At 34.7% G+C, this 19342-nt stretch overlaps 1 protein-coding gene across 1 annotated transcript; it reads right to left on the bottom strand.

The window, feature by feature from the left end:
- Positions 1 to 4236: 4236 nt before the first annotated feature.
- On the bottom strand, positions 4237 to 16856 carry LOC114365723 (probable G-protein coupled receptor 139; the record flags this gene model as incomplete). The annotated part of the gene is made up of 3 exons (XM_028322359.1): positions 4237 to 4745; positions 9162 to 9239; positions 16666 to 16856. Coding segments are annotated over 2 exons (209 nt in total), but the record flags the coding sequence as incomplete, so codon positions are not given.
- Between the last annotated feature and the right edge of the window lie 2486 nt (positions 16857 to 19342).

The raw sequence follows: 19342 nt of genomic DNA, 5'->3' as shown, positions 1-19342 counted from the left end.
CAAGCAAGCAAGCAAGCAAGCAAGCAGGCAAGCAGGCGAGCAGGCAAGCAAGCAGGCATGCAGCATGCAAATTTGACTAAAAACTTGAGACTTCTGTCACGGCTCCGGCACTGCGGGGCTCTGGCGGTCCCTCGCGTGCTAATCGTCGCAGATGGCTTTCGCTCGACACCGCGTCTTCGGCTTGCTGGCCGGCTTCGCCGGCCAGCCTCAGCCGCGGCGCCTCGCTTCCAGCCACCTGCTCCTCAGCCCGCGGGCCGCCTCGCCCCTCCGTGCCTACGCGCTTCTAAATTACACTCTAGGGGTAGGGCAGACAAGACTACGTGGAGTCGGTTTTACGGCGATTCGTTTTTGTCACTAAAGTCATTTATAAGTCAAGCTAAAGAAGAACATACTTAAAGTTATATCTATCAGAAATTATATCAATTAAAGAGTATAACAAATAATATTTATTACAAGTAATGGTTATGTGAAATAATATTTATATTAAACAAAATTACATCAAATGAGTCTTAGATTAAGTAAGGTTTATATCAAATGTCTTTATGCGTTGTGATTGGTATCTGAAATGATATTATTAGAAATGATTTATTATGTGAAGTAAACATTATATGTTAAAAAATTATATCAAGTGTTATTATAACATACGTTTATTATACAATATGAACGTTATTGAAATGAATTTATATCATATAAACTTATATAAACTGTCACGCACCCAGTTTTTACTGCATTGTTTATCGCCCCACGTACTGGATGTGTAAATTTTTATACATGAACTAGCATTTTCTGAACCAGTGCGGTAAATGCTATATCAACATTTTTTGTTTGAAAATGTAGTAAATCAAATTAACGATTCGCTTATCTTTCCAATATTTCGAAATAACAAGTTAGGTATCATAAATGTACTTTTTAGGGTTCCGTACTTCAAAAGGAAAAAACGGAACCCTTATAGGATCACTTTGTTGTCCGTCCGTCCGTCTGTCAAGACCCTTTTTCTCAGGAACGCGTGGAGGTATGAAGCTGAAATTTATATCAATTACTCAGGTCTACTGTCCCTTGAAGCTGTGAAAAAATCAAACTTCTAAGCCAACGCAATCAAAAGATACAGCCGTTTATGCCGCAAATTTTCGACACTTGCAAGGGAATCAAAACCTACAGGGTGCTTCCCGTGAACTCAGAATCTTGAAATTTGGTACGAAGCAACGTCTTATAGCATAGATAAAGGAAAAATTACGAAAACCATAAATTTTTGGTTACATCACAAAATATATATATTTTTAATAATTTTAAACTTACTACCCATTTCCTCATAAACGCGTAGAGGTATTAAATTGAAATTTATACCAAATACTCAGGTCTATAATACCTTTAAGCTGTAACAAAATCAAACTTCTATGTCAACGCAATCAAAAGAAACAGCAATTTAAGCTGCATATTTTGAAACTCGCAAGTACTCGCAAGGGAATCAAAACCTAAAGGGTACTTCCAGTCGACCTAGAATCTTGAAATTTGGCATGAAGCAACGTTTTATAGCACACATAAAGGAAAAATTCCGAAAACCTTAAATTTTTAGTTACATTACAAAATATATATTTTTTAATAAATATAAACTTATTACTTTTTTCCTCATGAACGCGTAGAGCTATCAAGTTGAAATTCATATAAAACCCGTGAAAAAAAACAATTCTAAGTCAACGCAAAAACGCAAAACGCAAAAGTACAACCATTGATAATGCATATTTTGAAACTCGCAACTACACGCAAGGGAATTAAAACCTAAAGACCACTTCCCGTTGACATAGAATCTCGAAATTTGGTAAGAAGCAATAGCTTACAGCACAGGTAACAGAAAAATTCCGAAAAGCTTAAAATTTTAAGTAGTTATACCACCAAAAAAATTGTGATTGTAAACATAATTTTAGTTACAGCAATGACAAACGATAAAGAGATCTTTGTCTTAAATTTATGCTCCTCCATTTTTCCCCATTGTAATGTTATGAATTTCATTTTGCAATAAAAATACCATAGTTATGATGACTCGATTGACGTAATGAACGAACTTTGTAAACCTTGCAGGTTTGTACGGAACCCTCGGTGCGCGAGTCCGACTCGCACTTGGCCGGTTTTTTAATACTATTTGGGTAGCTTATATTAAAGGATTTTGTTGATATAAAATTACTTTCATTTTACTCAAAAGTAGCGTACATAGTACCTTATAATGTAAGCTTTAAGCTCTGCAAGCTTACTGAAACATCAATACGTTTTTTTGTAAGAATAAAATATAGTTTCAAATGGCAAATTCAATGTAAGGGTTTATGCAGTGGCTTATTTACCTTTGGTAAAGTAATAAATTATTTCAAGTCAATTTATTTTTGTGTAAATCTAAAAAATCCATAGAAAGTAGGTAACTTTTCGACTTAATCACGCCTTGGAAGGATATTTTCCTATACCAGTGCTCTTTTCCACCCACGTGCAACGAAACTTTTCCTTTATGAGAAAACGTATCGCTTCGTTACTTATGAAGTACCCAACAGTAGCTTTATTTATTTTTATGCGTTACCTAAGAAATCTTTATATAAACTAGAGAATAAGACTTGAAGGAAATGCACGTGTTGCATAAGTTTTCTTTAATAACTTCAATGCCATGCTACAATACTTTTGTTGATAATAGCATAGTTTGATACGTTTATGACAGGGACAACGCTGAGGACAAAAATTATAGTATTAAGTATATTAATGAGCATTTAAAAATACCTACCTATCTACATATAATGTGTAGATAATGTAGAGACGTAGATCACCAATCAAAAAACCCGTTTATAGGTATTCCATCCTTCATCGATTTTGCATCAAATAACGCCAGTTCATTACTACTTTATCCTGGTACATTTTGGACTGTGGTACAGTCGCTATAACATCAAAATAACACTGTTGGTGAAAATAACACCTGTTACAACTAGATAAGACCCCTAAGTGTTTATGTTCATGTGCAATCGACTTTAGTATTTAATAATATGCAGTGAAGTAAAAACAAGCGCGTCATACATGTCATAAAATGTCAGTTAGTTCGCCTACGTGACGCCTCGTGTAAAAAGCTGCACGTGTGTGAACGAACACTCTGATGGAAATGTAACAAGTATATTTATTTCGCACCAATGGATCTTGAGAGATGTTAACTTCATCCGATTAACATTGAAAGCGAACTTACTCTATTAATCCTACTAGATGTAAAACAAATGAAAAGCATTTAACAATATCCACCATCAATAAGAATATCAGAGTACCATTCGCCCTAAGTTCTATACTAAATCTTATTTAAGGCTTTTCCAAATTTTTCCCTTTCAGCCTCTATGTCCCAAGGCTAAAATACATTACAATACCCTAAGGCCTTTTCAAGCCACGACTGAGGCATCTTTCGGGAAGCCTTGCTCTATCATAGAGCATTGTATCCCCCGGGCAAAATTATTATCAGGAGAAAGTCTATACCTATTACTGCCGATTTATATCGTAATATACGAGTACAACGCTTTCAAAGACTATTGGCGCGTGCTATCTTACCTACCCTCTTAGCAATTAGTGTCACTGGCAGGAAAGCTCTGGGCTGGTATGAAATAACGGCTTCTCTCGACGATACTTACAACGTTCAGAATTCGATATCTAAAAGAAAAATCATCACACCTACCTTTACTTTGAATTAAACTATAAACATTAATTTCAAAGTTGTTTTTAACAGTACTTACCTAAATTTCAATTAAAATTAACGAGCAATATTTCAAAACTTAAATTAGTTTGCTATTCATAAATTAACCTTTGTGTGGAGGTAGGCAGCCAGTTCAGTTGGGTTTGTATTTTAAACTTTGAACAGAGAGTAAAGAGGAACTCCCATAGTTTCGTTACCCGAGTTAGTTTCACCTGTGGTTTCACTTTAAAAGTCTAACTTTTCTCTTATCATACCATATTTATTTAATAATTTAAACTGCTTCTATACATAATAAGAATTATATACCTATATGATTGTGTTTTTTTATTCTTCAAAGACGATTGGGAAAGGATCTTAAATAAAACAGATTTTTATAAACAAACTTTTTTGGCGTTGACTTTACTTGACTGAAATTCGTGCGTACAGTGAACACACATTATTTGGTACAATTGAAATGACATAAAGTAGAAATGATGCTAAAAATTACAAACATTTTAAGACATTGTATTTACAAACTTTTATTTTTATTCAAAAAGTAATAAAAGTCTAATCTTACATGCATACACGATGAAATATGATGGCAATCGCTACCCGCTTATTATGTTGACCCTGTCAATATTAATATTAACTATTAAACAGTAAGTGCAAATAGCGGGTATACAATAGTGAGTACTTAAACGTGACATAAATGCGTAGTCTACTTTACTCTTCAAACTATAATACAAAGTATACAATTAACGTTTTGGACCCTAGAAGTAAAAAAATATCTGAGTAATTTTGTTCAGACATACATAACTATAATACAAAATGTACAGATTGTTACTCAAATGCGACGATAGAGAATTCTAGATCTTGCGTCATGGCTCATAAGACACAAAATCTAGAGAAAAACACAAACACTTAAAGATATCTACTTAACTACCTAAGAAATTTATAACAATTCTATGAAGTAGGAAATTTACATCGCCTTACTAATAATACAATATTATACCGTTAATAACTATAATAGTAATCTTCAACTAATTTAGAGAGCAAGATTAGGTACCTGTAAAAGAAAATAATTTCATTAATTCAATGTTATATTTTCAGGCCAGAAAGTTAAATTTTATATTGTGTGCGACAAGTTTTAATGTAAGAGGCCTATGAAAAATTTTCTAGACCGTTTCTGGAATAAAGTTGAAAGTTTTTTACTCGTTCATATCGGCTGACATGATAAATGACAGTCGCTATCGCTGGCTCGACACGCTATCGACGGGCAAATAGGGAAATTTCGCTCAACGATTAATTGACGTATTTATAATCGCACGGGTAAAATAAAAGATGAAAAACGACCGAGTTGTGACAATAGAATATTTTTTGATTGAATGCATTTTGATGATTTCCGTGAAAAAAAGGAAAGGGAACGTGAAAAACCCGTAGTTGAATTTGAAATAATTATAAAAATAAATGTGGGTACCTACATCATACAGTTTTTGACCTTCAAGTGAAAATCTGAAAACTTGGCAACGAAAGTAGTAAAAGCTAGTATTGCCTTCATTTAGACATAACATTCTTGAGGTACCAATTTCAGAGGAAAATGTAAAACTTTATGAACCCTCGGGCGTCAGACATCGATGCTGTCGAACCCAGTTTAAAGTTTATTTCTTAAGTTCAACCGAGTGATTTTGTATTTTCCAAAGCCCGGATTAGCTACTTCAGTCAGTAATGAAACAATCATCTTGGATTTTCCCTTCTTGTTAGACTTTCAGTTCTTGTTAATAATTAGAAAATAATAAAAATAAAACTGTTTAAATGAGAGAGTTGAAAAGCAAATCAAATTCTGTATTACATAAGTCAAAAAATAAACTTTTTTAAAAACAAGCTTTTATTCTGAATTTCGAAAGTTTGTACCGCGCATGGAATTTATTCCTCTTTTTCTCTGTTTGCGCTACAAGCTTTCGAAATTCAGAATAAAAGCTTGTTTTTAAAAAAGTTTATTTTTATTATAATTTTATTTTACACTTTTTAGTTATATCTTAATCTCAGTACCCTGGACATTATCTAACACTAAAGCTCTCGAAAAGAAAAATCCAACGAACCCAAACTCGATGAATTTCCGCCGTTTTGTTTAGGAGTTCCTATGGCCACCTCCCGACTCCATCATCAGACCAGCTCAATGGTACCATAATATTGCATTGTCAAGTATACCAAATTTCAGTCAATCGGTTGAGGAGAACTGGTCTTAAATTCAGTTGCAAGATTTGTCCCACACATACTAACAAGTGAAGTCAATATAAAGCTTGTAAAAAAATCACTTTTGCAGATGATACTTGATTATTTGGTTTAAAGTTTTCTGGAACTTTCCAATAACTTTCACAATCTCCTAGAAAGTTCCATAAAATTGTAGAGAGCAGGAGGAATAAATCCAATATCAACATAAAGTTTAGTAAGTAAAGTGATGACATTTGATGGTGCACTTTTACTTTATAGAGGCGTCTGAAGAAGTACTAGTGGATGATCATTTGATGCTATATTTAAACTTAAGATTTAAATTAAGATTAATGATCCCATGACACGAATTTAAATCGAGCTTGAAATTAAGACTTATTTTATGTTGGAATTCATGATGTAAGTAGATTAAGTATCTATTGAATTCAGTCGAAATCACTACGAAGATTAGTAGGTATTTATTAAATAAACGAGTGATGCAATTTGTAAAGCTTTCTGTTTTATGGAAAATGCTTTTTATGAAAACGTGACGCACTTTTAGCATCACCTCAGTCAACGCCAATTCACACATCATCCATATAATTCAAGGAAAAACCCTTTTGGGTTAATTCGGTCCTCGCCGCATTAATTTGCACAGCTAATTTAAACCCTTTACTTTTAACCTACGATGTACAATCAGCAGCACATCAGACGATACAGTTTTGTTGCAAAATAGCACCTATTGCAACGATACAAAAGCTCGCAGTGTTTGGCTTCATGTGCTGGCGTCTGTACATGTATCGAGAGTTGCAAAAATGTTAAATTTTTAGTTTAGTTGTGCAGTGTTTTTCCAAAGCTATTTCACTAAACAAATATTCAGACCCGTAATATGAATTATAAAAGGATCCAAATTCAAACACAGTCCAATATTTTTAATTTCAATATTTCGACTAATCACAATCTATTTTTGAGCGTGAATTCGCTCGTAAGAATCATTTATTAAGGATTTCGATCAGAGTGGTTTGAATTCAAATATAGGCTAATCACATCATCGAATCTATGATTAAGTTAGTATCCATCGCTATAACAGAATATAGGCCTAAGGCCCGGTTCCTACCAAAGCGGAGCAAAGCGGAGCGGAGCGGAGAAGTGTTTTGAGTAACCAATCAGATTTCATTATTTCCATTTGCCGCTACGCTCCGAAACGCGCCGCCACCGTCGTCAAATTCTATACCAAAATAAAATTGACAGCCCGATACTTCTCCGCTTTGCTCCGCTCCGCTCCGTCTTAGTGTAAACAGGGCTTAAGTTTGCGTTATGTAATTGCAAAAAAAATCCTATAATCGAGAGGCACAATCAACAATTTATCAGTCTCGAAAAGACGTTTAGCAATCTAATTTTGCTGTCTCAGCCTGTGAATTGTATTTGATGGTATTCCGATAATAAATTTGAGACACTTTCGGAACTTCAAAGCTCAGAGCTGTTAATTTGGACAATGATTCGTTTATCATATTTTCAGCAGATACTTGGAGGGCATTTAGTCTTCGGTATCGTTTACAGTCTTATTATATCGATATTTTTCGTTGACACATCGATGCATTTCGAATCGATTCAAAAATAATTAACAGATAATTAATAATTTAAGTAAAAAACACAATTTCACATTATATTTTCTTGCTTATAAGTTTCATAGAGCATTCAGTTTGCCAAGTCATTCATGATTACTTGTAATAGCGAAATAGGAACGGTACATTTAGCTTTTCACTTAATTAAACAGTACTACCACTTAGGTTGATTAGCCATTGAAATATTAGTAGAATTGGCTGTCTGAATACGAATATAGGGTTTGATTTTCTTTTATAAGGGTAGAATACCTTTTCATTCCGTAAAAAGTATTTGGACATAATTTATTATTGTTATACCTACTCATGTCTTGTAACACATAATTCTCTACATTTAGATTTTCAACCGACTTCAAAAAAGGAGGAGGTTCTCAATTCGACCCGTGTTTTTTTTTTTTTTTTCTATGTTTGTTACGCGATAACTCCGCCAATTATGAACCGATTTGAACAAATCTTTTTTCGGCGTATAGGTAATACCTCAAGGGTGGTCCCATTTAAATTTAATAATAAAAAAAACAACCCCCAAGGGTGGAAAATTGGGGATGAACTTTTTTATACGCAATATCTCCGCCGATTATAAACCAATTTGAACGATTATTTTTTTGTTGAATAGCTATTATCAAAAGGGTGAATTCATGCGAATTTGAAGAAAATATTTCACCCCCAAGGGTGGAAAATTGGGGATGAACTTTTTTATACGCAATATCTCCGCCGATTATGAACAAATTTTTTTTTGGTCTCAGTGTACTGCCTACCTTCAGTGGTAACATCAAGGTAATAATTAGTTAACTAAAAAGCAAGAAATAAGTAAAATTTTAACATGTAAAGTTTGCCTGCACCGACTCCAAAAGTATCAATCATGGTATACCTACATAAATATTAATAATTCGTCCTAATAAATAAGTAGGTAATTAGTAATTATTTTTCTACGTTTTAGTGTAGGTTTTTTGGAGTCGGTTTTATTTTTTTTTAATACCTACATTTACTTTATTTGAAAAAGTGCGTTTAAAAGTAAAAACAATTATGTTAAAGTACTGATTTATTGAATTGTGTAATTTATTACTTTAGACACCCTTTAAAACGATTTGACCTAACCGCGCTGAAACTTTAGGCTCTTTGATTCGATTAGGCACGCTCTTTTATAATTAAATATTTCAATAGAGGCTTAGCATAAAATATTAAAGGCCTCTTTAAATAAACCATTTGACCTAATAATGAAATATTTTGATGATTTAATATTTTTACTAAAAACGTGACTAGACTTAGTTTCATATAGAACATCACAATGAGCAGCGAGTGACTCTATAATTGAGTAGGCCATTAGTCCATCTGGGAGGTCGACCCTGAAATTCTTATTCAACAATAAGCCCTAAAGCATCATTAGAACTAAAAATACCGTTTAGTCTTTATTCATCATTAGTGAAATCCATAGTTGTCCGAAAAGTGACAAAGTATTTTAGCTGAACTGGTGCTAGGGCACTTCAATAATTTTCATGAGTACCTATCATGGTAAGTACAGACGACAGCACAACAAGCTTAACACTGTGGCAACTTATACAGTTGTAATAGACGCTATTTTGCAACAAAAAATATACCTATGTGTATAGTCTGAGGTGCTGTCAACTGCCCTTTAATTTGCAGTTCTTACTCACCTTTCAAAACTCTTACATATTACTTTCTTCGACCACCCTGATCAGGGCGGGTATTTGTCGCTATAGCGGCCCGGTGACCTGTAACAATTGGTGACCCTTAGAACAAAACAAGACACGTTACAAACTACATAAAATTACTAATAAAACAAAACTATAAATGTAAACAAAATCGCTAGGCGCAAAATTCGGCAGAGAAAAAAATTTAAAATGTCCGAACGAAAATCGAAAAAGTAAACGTAAGCCTCGGGCAAAATCGAGGGTACAAGCTAGTTATTAACATAATTACTAACTAGTAAATTATGCAGTGGACGTCATTTGGCTGAAACGAACGAACGAAATTATATTACAAGTTTGCTTAAAATTCCTTTACTTTATTGCATATTCATGAGTTATTAATTTTAGTAATTAAATAAAGCTAGGTATTTGCATTAATGATTTTTTGATTTATTTAAAAGTTATTTCTAGTATTTTAAATATTCTTACAATCGAAATAATCGGCTTGAAAGAATTATGAGTTTGCTCATTTATTCCTAAAAGTGAATGGTATAATTAACATTTCTTTCTTTTTCAGGTGTGGCAGCAGCATACGTCTGACGCTGGTCTAATGGTAAGTTTTTAAAAGCTTTCCAAACTTTTTCGTATAAATCTCTAATCTAAATCTAGGCTATCCCATTGATGCCAAGGAAATAGCTGCTGTCAGTGTTCTAATCTAAGGGTTTAGTCTAGCCAAATCAGATCTATCCATCGGGTATCTAGATGGTCGACCCTCGCTATACGTGTCAGAGGGCAGTCTTTAATTAAGAACTCTGTAACTTTTTCTTTATTTGTTTGATAAAATTGATCGCCCTCCCAAGTCAAGAATTAAATTTCAGTGTAATTAATTAGGTAAGTACTTTACGTAGGTCGAGAATGTTATCAGTGAAATTACTAAGTATATTACGTACTGAAGTATGTAATAGTACTCATGGGAAAATGCGCACATATCTAATTTCCATCTGCTACCAACATCACTGTCTAGATAATACTCGTTGTGTAATGGGTGGAACACCTGTCACAAACTATACCGATATTGTGTACACCATAACGATCCATTAGCATCGTTAGGGGTTTGACAGGTCATCATTATTGTTTTCATTTATCTAGCTTAGATAAGCATCTGGCAAATGTAAACAATAGGTTTGTAGGTATTACAGTGACGTTCCTTAAATATTGTTAAAAGAATTTGAATACAGAGAAACTATTTATTTATGAGGTTTTGTTATTTTAGGCTGGAGTAAAATATCGTTGACCTAACTTGTATATAACTATGAAAGTTTATTTTATTTATCGCCATCTGATGCTTACTTGGCCTATAGAGCAAGCAATTTTGGGATTTTTTGTTTTCAAATTCTCCTCGCAACGTAAGCTTGATCAATGATACACCAAACGGTCGGGATCACACTTTTTCTATCATCATTCAACATTCGTACAATGAGGAATGACGCATCAATCACATTATTCATAGGCTAAAAACAACGTAGAAAACCTTTTCAGTTAGCGCAATGACTACTCTCCTAACCCTAAAGTAATAGGCCTAAGCCCAACAACAACTAGTGTAAGCAACTGATTTGAATTGATTTCTGCCAATTTCCATTCACACATACGAAACTAAACAGTTGCGGGTGTGCAGATAATCCTTTGAACGTTTAGTTTGCAAATGTTTAGCCCCGGACGGCTGACTCGATCACGCTCATTAGGATTATCATCAGGATTAGCGGGGCTGTATTGATACACTATTGGGTGCAAAAAACAACAAAACTAGGCACAAATAACCTTGAGTCATGAAAAAAATTAGTCTCTAAAAACCTAGTTACTAAAAAACCTAATTACTAAAAAAATGTAATTAGCTACTAAAAAGCCTAATTAGTAAAAAAACCTAAAAAACCGGCCAAGTGCGAGTCGGGCTCGCGCACAAAGGGTTCCGTAGCAGCAAATATAATAAACTTATTATGTCAATTTATACACCTGGTGAATGGAGCCTAAACTCTCCCGATATTTTGCCTTGTACTTTTATGTATGAATATTAATTTTATATATGTATTTATAAATATTCCGAGCTAAAGAGGTGGCAAAAGCAATGGCAAACAAACCACAATCAATAGTATTCGGTTGTCGCTGAACACTTGGAAACTGAATACATGACTCCGATAGATACGGAAACAAGGCTTTTACATATATTTTTTGCGATTTTCCTAGAACACCAACAAGACTATCGTACACACGCAGTATTCCATTAATGTAATAAATACAACTCCAGTGCCCCACTAATCCCACGTCACCGTCATAAATTACTTGAAGGTGCGTCTCATTTTTAGGTACAGGTTCAATCAGTTCAGGGTGTTGAAATAATTCTAGCTCACGCGGTCTAAATGATGTGCACCGAAGTAACTTTTCATGAAATGCGCGAACCACATCATCTTCGATATAGTTATTATAATTCAGAATGTAGGAAAACGTATTATCTAAAGTATCCATTGTTAGATGATATACAATAAGCTTTAGAAATTTTAAAAACCTGCTACGAAACACTAAAATTTGCACCAAAAACAAAGGAATTTATATTATTGGGGGATTTATTAGTACGTGACCGGTTTAATAGCACCTATTAAACCAGTATACCTACTTACTTATTTTTTATAATAGGTACAATTCAATATTAAAAAGTCTCAACGCCAAATTCGACTTGCGAAAGAAGTAAATGGGAACGATGAAATTCTCTTAGCGCGCACAAGTGACAACGACGTCTGCCCTCACGTGTCTGCCCGTTCGGGTCGACGCGGTTAGCTATCTTATCCCCGCTCCCGCGCGAGACCACGCCCCGCAACTCACGCGCTGCAGCGCAGCGAGCGACCGATCTTCTTGAATCGATGTAATAATAATCTATAGGATTAACGCGTTTTAAAAATATTGGTTCGATGGATATGTTTAACCTATTATTACTCAACAATCACATTTGTAATATTAAACTTTATCAAATGCACAATGTATTTAAGGTACATTACTGGATAAGGATTAATGGCGTATTGCTTGAATAAGCTAATATTTCTCGTAAAAAGTACCTACATTATAAAGATTTTATATCATCGCGGATTTTAAAAGGTGTACAATACTGTAGTATATTTTTTGATCTATCTTATAAGGTTCAGCCATCGTTTTCAGTGTAAGCACAATAACTTAACCAAAATTACAGTTAAATCAACCTATCTCAAAAACTATAAGAGATACTTTGATCAAACCAAAAATCGTTGAAAGAGTTAATTAGCATGCATCACCTCTATTTTTTTTAGAATTTTATACCCCGTAGTTATAAAAATAGAGGGGGGGGGACATACTTTTTACGACTTTGAGAGCTGATATCTCAAAAACCGTTCACTTTAAGAAAAATGTTTTTTAGAAAACTTTATATCATTTTAAAAGACCTTTCCATTGATACCCCACACGGGTATGTACATCGAAAAAAAAATTTTCATCCCTCAGTTACATGTATGGGGGGCCCCACCCCCAATTCTTTTTTTTACTATTTAGTGTCATAATTTTGTAGCGGTTCATACAACACATATTCCCATCAAATTTCATCACTGTAGTACTTATAGTTTCCGAGTAAATCGGCTGTGACAGACGGACAGACGGACAGACGGACAGACGGACAGACGGACAGACGGACAGACGGACAGACGGACATGACGAAACTATAAGGGTTCCGTTTTTGCCATTTTGGCTACGGAACCCTAAAAAGGACCACTAGCAATGCGTCATTTATAAATTCTGTCCTGTGATTGGTCTAATAAATATTCAAACAAAACCAATCAAAATCTACGCTTGAAATTGAAAGTTTTGAGCTCCGTTCTTTTTTATGACGTTCATTACCGTCTGAACTTCGAGAACTTTATCTAGGTATCCGTATTTCAGATCAGATTTAATTAAAACACCTACATTATATTCTGCAGAATCTTCAATATGAATAGATATAATAGAAGAAAATAAACGGAAAGCTTGCAAGCCTTTAGTCCTAATGGACCAGTCGCGGCTAGTACGGCTCTGCCTACATAAATTAAATTGCATACTAATGATCAACAAACTACATCAACTTTATGAGATTTCCATTTATTGATCCACACGTAGTTCACGTACAGATTATGTAGGTCGAATTAAAGGCGTTCATTTTATCACTACATACTCGTGCGTCTTGAATACCGACGAAGTGTTTTGATGAAAACTATATACTTAGAGTAAACCTAGTTTTATTTACGTGATTTTACAAGATAGTAGTAACGAATGATTATCGTACAGTTTATCATTCAATAAAAATAATTATTGTTCGAGAAAAACAATTTACTTGATACAAAATATGTGTTACAATATTTCAAGCAATTTCAGGTTGGTTTCAGTCAATTCCATTGCCTACATTTAAGGCATGTCCCAAATTCAACCTCGGTTTACAGACAGAGAATAGCCGGATAATCCTTTTGAACCCTTAGATAAGGAGCTTTGTATAAATTGAAGACCTCTGTTCAGGACTAAGTAAGATCAAGTCGAGTGAAAGTACAAAAATAAACACTCTAATTGTGTGAGAAATGAGAAATGTGGCGATTTATGACCATACGTCTATCGAATATTTTATGTGACCTAACACCAACTAGCTTTTTTGTTAAACAATCTTTAATTGAGCATCTTGTAGTATAGGACACCTAGTTTGGATGTTAATGCCTGCCAATCAAATAAATAAGACAAACGATTCCTAACAATTCCAAAAACAGTCCTTAAGAAATACTTGGCTACGAGTATATAGGTGCCTCATGAAAACAACAAAAAGCTCTTCAATCTGTCTACCCCAACCCTGTCAGTGTGATGGGTTAATAGAACAAATTGTAGTAGGTACACCCCACATTCTTCGCCGACAAATAACCGACAATAGGCAGGAAAAATGTTCACTGAAATGTTCCACAATATAATCCAAAAGGAAACTTGTCTAGACTTTTCTTCCGATGTTATCCTGTTTTATTTCGCGGAAAATCATTTATTTTTACTATCACGTAACTCCGTGTACTTATCAAGATACAAAACCTTTTTAGAAAAGGCCATTATCGTGACCATCTTACCTTTCTAAGGTTGTAATCGTATATGATCTTGTGGCACAGGGTATCATATTTAAATTAGTGGGGAAATGTCTAAGTTGTGCTACTGAAAACCTGATGATGCCAATTTTGTGAGATCTAGTTATGATAGAAGGTAAGTATCTGATTTTATCATTTTGGGCTACTTGGTGATAGTTTTAATTTAACACGATAATACGAACTTTTTGAAATTGTAACTGATGTAACTGTTACTTCATAAGCATAATCAAATGTCAAAGATGTTTTGCTTTGACTTTTGTTTTGATATAAAAAAAATTCAACGCAAGCCATAAATATTTCTTAGCATTTCTCAGATTAGGTGACATCAATTAATAAGGCTGGGTGTCATTTTGTAAGACAATAGGTAATATAAACAAAGCTTACACTCGTATTCCTATCTAAGTTAAAGCTTCCATTGTGTGAGTGACAGATACCGGTTTTTAATTCTTTGCTCGTCTTTTTGATTTATTTAACACCTTTGCTGCGGCAGTAACTTTCTAATACTTTCCATTCCTTCGGTACAAGGTCAGTAAACCTGGTATTAAAACTTACATTGTGGCGGCACAAGGCTTAAAGACCTTGTAATATTTAAGATATATTAATTTTATTTTTGGCTTCATGTTAATAGATATTGTGTTTTTTTTCTTTGAATATTAATAATAATGCATTTATTGACATACACCTGAAGGCGTTCGTGAATAACTTGTTTAGTATAAAAATTATAGCTATATTCAAAATACAAGGCTTATGCACCCTGTGCCGCACTGAAGTAGGGAAGTCTGGTGGGTATTCTAGGGATGTGAAATACAAATATCGATAGTTTAAATTAAGTTTTAATAAAAATTTAAAAAAGTAACAAACAAAGATGTTTTAATAATTTAGTCTAAATATTTTACAAATAAGACATACGTGCATAAATACTTAAATAAGCTATATTTAAAGAAAACATATTATTTAATAACATTCAAATGTTTATCACGAAAAACATTAGGTACTTAAATTAGCAATAAATCGTGTAGCAAATTATATTATAATCAATTTGCAGTTTTGATTTAGTTTGTATCTCTTGACGCCATGTCGACATGTGCGTTTCTTACGAATGCGAGGCAACACTGGCTGCACGAAGCTAGCGTGGGGTGCGGTACCAGGTGCGCAGGGTACAAGGTGCTTCGACCTGGTTTCGCATTGTGAAGACATTTTATTACTTCCGTGCGGTACCAGGTCTAAAAACCTGGTATTAAGGTAGGTACATCATTACATTCTATTTTAAGAATACATCATAGATATATATTCATCACTTTCCTATACCGGACCCAATTGAAGTTATGCCTTTCGCACGACAAGGAAGACTATAATTTTCTTAGCCGCACGGTAAGCGAGACGTACACAAGGTCTATAGACCTGGTTTCGCACTCAACGTGTTAATTAATTATGTTCCTTTATTGTTTCAACTTCTTAGAAAAGTCACTAAATGTAGTTATATTTAGACATTAAATTTTCTTAAAAACGATTTATAGGTAAAATAATATGTCTCTAGCAAAACGCTTTTTATCTCTTGGTAAATGTGGCTGTAATTGGACTGGAAAATTTTATAACAATAGATGTAGGTAATTATGTCTGAAACAATTTGGCAAAGTACAAGGTTTCAACCGAAAAACTCTGCCTTTGAATTATTCTAGATTGCGGTTACGGCGGGGAAAACACAAACATTCTATTATTATCATAATTAAGGTTCAATGCTTTGGGTTTGTTTGTTATTAAACATCTTAATAAACATTGTTGGTGCAAAAATATAAAATATTGCAACTAAAAGTGTTAAGTTCCGTTTACATCGATTAAATTTTCTAAAAATAGTATGTTCTTGCTTGTTATTCTCCTCGTAACCCAGTCTGGACTTTTAGCACGCTAGTCACATAGAAACAATGTGCGAAGGAATTATACGACCTAATTCCACCAGCCCCCTTCCATCACCGGGGAACCAGACGGGAGTAAATTATATCCTGTAAGCCTACCTGTATCTTCTATATTATATTTAAGAGGAATAAATCAAATCGTTTTCATAAAATTGTTTATACAGATTTCCGCAATTTTGTATAACAGAGACTGTATCAATAAGTAGTCTTGGCCCTATTGAAACGAAGCTCAAACTTCAATCGAAACTAAACTACTCGAGTGTCATTTCTGAATAAGGGTTTCAGTGTTCAAAGTGCAGGGTCATCGCATTAATTTAACTTTGCAATAATAGGCAAGCAGAGGCTTAACTAGCAAGTTATAATATTTGAGCTGTCAAGTTAACTGGCAGCGGTCGAAAATGCCATAAGTCTAACAAGCAAAAGTCGAAAGTCTCTCACACAATGGAAGCCTCCATCCGATACCTGCGTTGTGGGCTCCAGCTTGGTGGCGAACTTGGCCGGCTCCTCTGCCGCGGAAAGCATACGCCGGGCTAGCCGCGCGAAGGTGCAGCGGAACTGCCGGCTCATGCTGCAGTACAGCACGAAGTTCACTGATGACGTGAACAGGGCTAGCACATCCATCAAGTCACCTGGTGAAGAAACAGTCAGTTTTAGCACAGAACTTTAGCGCCAGGGCGATGACATTCGGGTTCTGGAAAAGTATTGGGCGGGAAATCGAGAGAAAGAAAATAAAAGAATATCGATACTTATTATTCCTCGAAAAAAGAACGGTGTTTCTTAGTAGCCAGTGTCACGCGGCCAATGAATAGACCATAATACTCGTATTGTGTAGTTTCCCGCCCGTTTCGCCCGTTTCCCTTAGAGTAGGTGCACACCGTTGATTTTTAGTTGGCCGATAGAGTTGTGCCGGATTTCAAATTGTATGAAGAATCGGCCAAATCGAATCGGCGTAGTGTGCGCACTCCCATACATGCCCATACTGATCAACAGCCCGACTAAACTATCGGCCGACGAAAAATCAACGGTGTGCGCCTACTCTTAATCAATCCTTGTTCAAATCCGGATTTCAACTGTCAAAAATTCATCTTTAGATTAACATATCCACAATATTCGATGCGTTTACACTTTAATATTAAATAGTCATAGACCAATATGAACATATTTTGACCAAAAACATATTGAAATTTGACAGTTGAGGAAGGGATTTGGATTAGGATTGAATATAGGAAACCAGCATTGGACAAGTAGGATTTACAGCATGGATGCAATTTCTCAAATTTAAAGCGAACCAACAAAGATATTCTTTACATTTCGCAAAAAAAATAGGAATTAAACCTGTCACTTAAGTTACCTAGAGGACTATATTTTGTTACTATGGGGGAATTTTCCTTTAATGAATATAAGGAAGCTTATGAATGTGAAGCTACATCAATTATTATCAGAGAGAGTTTTGCGGTCAATTAGTGTTGCCGCATACTAATTGCGACTAAGAGTGGATAAGCCGATCATTAAGAACTAGGTGCGGTTCCAGTGGCAGGCCTTTTAACAGCCGAATTTAAGCCAATTAGGATCTAATTTATGAAAGTTACACACAATTTTCCGTTCCATTTAATAATTTTCATCTACGGTCTACGGCTCATACTAATATTACTTAATTAGCAAACTAGGTAAGTATATTAATTAAATAATAACGGCAGATACTTTTACAGTTCAATTCGTACGCGATACAATAAAAACAGTATTCTTTCGGGTTGATCGTTTATGCCTAATCCAGAAATTGAAAGACAATCATCTGTAAAATCATTAATTGGGCGCATGATATTCTGTTCAAACAAGAGATATTATTTAAAGTTAGGACTCACAAAAATTCCGGAATCTTTCTCACAACTTTTTCCGTGCAGGTTGAATTACATAGAACAAAATAAAAATAAAACACCGGGCAGTTAAGTTTTGTTGACGAAGAACCCACCTTAACGATCTTCTCTTAACATTACTTTTAATGTCGACAGCCAAAATCCTGGACCCTTGTCGTGTTTCAAACTTTACGCAAAGGATTGCTCCTTGCTGCCTTTTGTGAGTTAGATTTAATATAGCTTTCATTTTCATTCCTATCTGGTATATTAATTCTACCATTACTATATTAATTCCAATATACTATAGTAATTCCACCGATCTACCCGACAGCACTTCCACCCCCATCACTTAGATGGTTGGCAGTCCACAATAGTACGTTTCTCTAGAAACTTCCTGCCCCGTACAACCAAACTGTGGAATGGACTGTCCGGACGGATACGACCTGCAAGCATTCAAGAGGAGAGCGTATCTTTATCTTAAAGGCCGGCAACGCACCTGTAACGCCCCTGGGTCTGCGGGTGTCTATGGGCGATGGTAATCACTTATCATCAGGTGATCCGTCTGCTCGTTTGCCTCCTATCACATAAAAAAAAATCTCGTAGGACATTTATATTGCGAATTCTATATTCGTATGATGAATGTTGCTATGAGATAAAATTGAAATAGGTGGACATTTTAGGACTGTAACTTAGTCCTTAGAATATTTATTTTATAGATAGGTAACTCAGCTTTTGTACTGAACATTGTTGTGTGTGCAATAAAGTCTTTAAATAAATAAAATAAATAAATAACTCTTTATTGCACCCCACATAAAACTGTCACATGAAACTAATGTAAAATGAAACGCCACAGTTTAAGCGGTTTTATCAAGGATCTAAGTATTTAAAGAACAAACTGGGACTTTCAACGAAATACAATGCGGAATGTTACTTTGAATAATGTTTTTCCCAATCCATATTGTAACAACAAATCAGTTAGTTATAAATAGTGATGTATATTTTCAGAGGTTTCAATTCAACCTTGGTCCCATTAAGGACTAAGATGGCCGTTATTTGTGTCAAATAGGGTATTACATGTTATATTATTTTATTGAACAGTACCGAATAGGCTAACCCAAAGGCAAAACAAAAACAGTGTCAAGCCGATGACATAGAGAGATGGATCGTGTGTATCTGTAGCTTATCGAATTTAGCATTATTTGGCAACCACAGTCTCTTAACCAGATGATGTATCTGCCTTCACGTGTCGTCTGGGCGAATTG

The sequence above is a fragment of the Ostrinia furnacalis genome, unplaced genomic scaffold, assembly GCF_004193835.3.
Source record: "Ostrinia furnacalis isolate ACB-3 unplaced genomic scaffold, ASM419383v2 OfSCF7622, whole genome shotgun sequence".
NCBI classification, from domain to species: Eukaryota; Metazoa; Arthropoda; class Insecta; order Lepidoptera; family Crambidae; genus Ostrinia; species Ostrinia furnacalis.
This window is presented reverse-complemented; position numbering and strand designations above follow the sequence as displayed.